We start from the raw sequence: 3,285 nt of genomic DNA, 5'->3' as shown, positions 1-3,285 counted from the left end.
ATCAAATACAATAAAAACCTCACCGTAATTGGCTATATAAAATTAAGTTCCCCCCTTCATATTCTAGCTTAGTTTGCTATGATCAAACTGTTCGTACGACTATGAACTTCTTTCAGTCAGTCTGTACAAGACAAACCCCAACTACCCATGTGTTAATCACCTTATTTCTTCTCAGAGCTGTCAACTATCACATACATTTGTTGACATAAATACGCCTCTATAATTGTTACATATTTCCTCTTCCGATCCCGTACAAACAACGACAACAAACTAAACCTTATTCTCAATAAATTTAGTTAGAGGCAGAATCATTCTTTGCCAGTCCCCTACGTTCCTTGATAGAGTGAGAGACCATCATCCAGAGTGAACAAAGGAAAACCAAATTTCTGTACTCTCAAACACAGCAACTAAAATAATATCAGCCAAAACATAAGAAAGACAGGCTGGCACCCAAAGAACATTAAGGAACTCAAAGAAAGTTAACAACTTCTTAACAAACCAGTTAAACATAATAATTTAATATTATCTTCCAAAATTACTCTTCATGACAAAATGTGTCATATAAACAATAATAAAATGCTATCCTATACAGTAGACGGAGTTATTTTTCTACTCCTACTATTAATTCCTGTATTTCAAAAAAAAAAAAAAAAAAAAAAAAAACTTCAGGCAATTTCCACATATTGATGCACTACCCAGTACCCATTAAGCCTTTGTTAAAGACAATATTACTGTTATCCAACAGATTTTGATGCTTGACGGGGATTGGACTCACGGGAAAATGCTTCAATCAATTTTTCCTCAGTTATTCGCTCTAATCCATGTGACTTGACGACAAATGTGTGAAAAACATGGTCATTGCCAGTGGCGATCTTTGACTCAACAATGGTTGCCTCTGCATCCTTAATTGCTTGATAGACCCATGATACCGGATGGGCATCCAACGGACAGCTCACCCTAACAATGACTTCATCATGGACCGACCGAATGTCAATGCTAGGAGGTTGATCCTGCCTTTCCGAATTTGGTTTTGTTTCCGAAATCTTTGCCTCTTGTGAGATATTTCCTAATTTTTCCTTCTCCAACTCTATATCCTTCAGCTTCTTCTGCAGTTCGGTTATGTAAGCAATGGCATCTCCCAAAAGGGATGCTTTGTCCATCTTGGAAATATTTGGCACAACTGCTCGTAATGCGTAAAACCGTTGGTTGAGTTTCTCTCGCCGTTGCCTCTCTGCCTCAACGTGATTGAGAGCCTCTTCTCTTCCATTGGCAGGCTTTCTACCACGTTTTCGTGGCCTCCTCTCATCAAGGAGATCTTCATTGCATGAAACCTCAGCGTCTAAACGATGAGAATCAACATTTAGAGGTCCGGAAGTTATAGGTCTCGGAGTTGCTCCCGTAAAATCAATCTGCATTTGCCCCGGCTTTTGATGCTGAAAACTGCTGAGTTGAAACTCTTCCTTTGCCCTGCTAACAAGCTCGTATTGGTTTTTTGCTGCGGTCTGAGGACTGTAAATTTCTACCGGGTTCCCTGGCTTTACATTACCCAATTGCGTCCAAGTTGAACAATGAAAACCGCTCCTAGCATGTGCGAATGGCAGCCTGTTCCCATTTCCGTATACGTCACATGGCCTATCATCCAATTTCCTACTAGCAAGCTTTTCCCTGAACTGCACAGAACCGGAATTCATATCCTGACCAAAAATCTTAGGCACTACTCCTGGGCGACTACCAATTACCAAATTAGAATTTGGGCCATCTCCATCTTTTCTATCAATTCCCACAGGCTGAGCCACGGCTTGATTTGTCCTGATAAGGGACGAATGTGAAGAAAAGGAAGATCTTATCATCTGCACAAGTTCCAAGCTTTCTGGGACCGGTCTCACGGATCCTAATTCCACCACTCCAACGTCAGTAGGAACCAAAACAATTGTTTGCATACCAGCAGATTTTGCAAGAAACGACCTTACGCAGTAATCAAACGAGGACTTCAATGCATCCGATAACCAAACATGTTTTCCAGATCCAAAACACTTTCCTGGGCCACCTTCTCCCCGAGGGAAAGAAAAGTACATGGACGCAAGGAAGAAGATTTCAGTATCCGTAACCTTATCCAGTCCAAAAGCATAATTATCTTCCTCGGTTCCCCCAAACCGTGTGTGTAACTTCTGAAGAACTCTTTTCCTCATCCTTTGCTGAGTCTCATCCTCGAGTCTAAAATTCAAAATCCGAGTTGCTTCAGACTCTTCACCTTCACGAGGCTCTCGACAACACCCGTCCCCCCATCCTAGGACCAAGTCACCGGACTTCGATCGCGAAAGTTGCCAGAAAATTGCATAATTCCAACTAAAACTGGCTGCATTAGGATGCTCCACAAGATCTGAAAGCTTATTCTGTAAATTCTCATCACTTCCCATTGCCATTAATGAACATTCGGCCAAAACCGAGCTTGACATCAAGTAATCAAAAGCCTTAGTTCCAAAAACCACAGCCACCGTAGCCTTATCCTCATCATTCCACAAAATTCCACCCATCTCTCAACTCCAAACACAAGCCAAACAGACAGGCAACCTTATATACACAGTAGCACGACAAGAAGACAACAAAACGCAAACTTTTATTACAACAATTTTGAATCACAAATCAATCCAACAAAAACCAACGTTCCCTCTTGAAAACAAAAATTGATCTTTTTGGCAAATACCCAATTCGTAATACTTCTAGTTTCCGATCCCGAAGGCCATAAATCTACAAAAACAGACATTACAAAAGAAAATCATAAAAAATATGCACCTATATATATAAATTTCAAATGAATTGAAACAAATGATAAGGAACATAAATTGAACAAAAAAAACCCACCAATCTCTGAGTTTCTAAAATCACAGATTGGCCAAGAAAGTGAGGATTCAGTAGTAAATTTTTTTTTCCCCTTTTCCTTTCAGGATGGGTGGAGAGCTGGACCAGATTCAGAGAAGTTGGGACGTTTGGAGGTTCTTTCTTTTGCGCTATTTTGTTTCCCCTAAATCCCAACTGCTGTTTTTTGCACGAGGTTTAGTTAATGATTTAATTGAGGTCACAAAGTAACCATGGTTAGGTTAAAGGTTTCAGATGCAATTCACGAGAAAGTGATGTTTATCTTTATCTTTAGTCAATTTTAAGGTTTCTCTTGTCAGAAATTGTTGTGGTCTGAAAAATGTGATCTAATTGGTAAACTGAAAAAACCTATTTGAAAAATGATTTTATTTACCTAATATAACAAGAATAGAGTGTGCCCAAATTTTA

At 39.6% G+C, this 3,285-nt stretch overlaps 1 protein-coding gene across 1 annotated transcript; it reads right to left on the bottom strand.

Moving 5' to 3' along the window:
• Positions 1-502: 502 nt before the first annotated feature.
• LOC111390710 (transcription factor bHLH13-like) lies at positions 503-3,042 on the bottom strand. Its single transcript, XM_023015796.1, has 2 exons — positions 2,863-3,042; positions 503-2,748 (listed from the first exon to the last, which is right to left on the bottom strand). Exon 2 carries the CDS (start codon positions 2,532-2,534, stop codon positions 735-737), a length of 1,800 nt encoding a protein of 599 aa, XP_022871564.1. The 5' UTR covers positions 2,535-2,748; positions 2,863-3,042; the 3' UTR covers positions 503-734.
• Positions 3,043-3,285: the final 243 nt, after the last annotated feature.

This window comes from Olea europaea, chromosome 3 (assembly GCF_002742605.1).
Source record: "Olea europaea var. sylvestris chromosome 3, O_europaea_v1, whole genome shotgun sequence".
Lineage (NCBI taxonomy): Eukaryota > Viridiplantae > Streptophyta > Magnoliopsida > Lamiales > Oleaceae > Olea > Olea europaea.
This window is presented reverse-complemented; position numbering and strand designations above follow the sequence as displayed.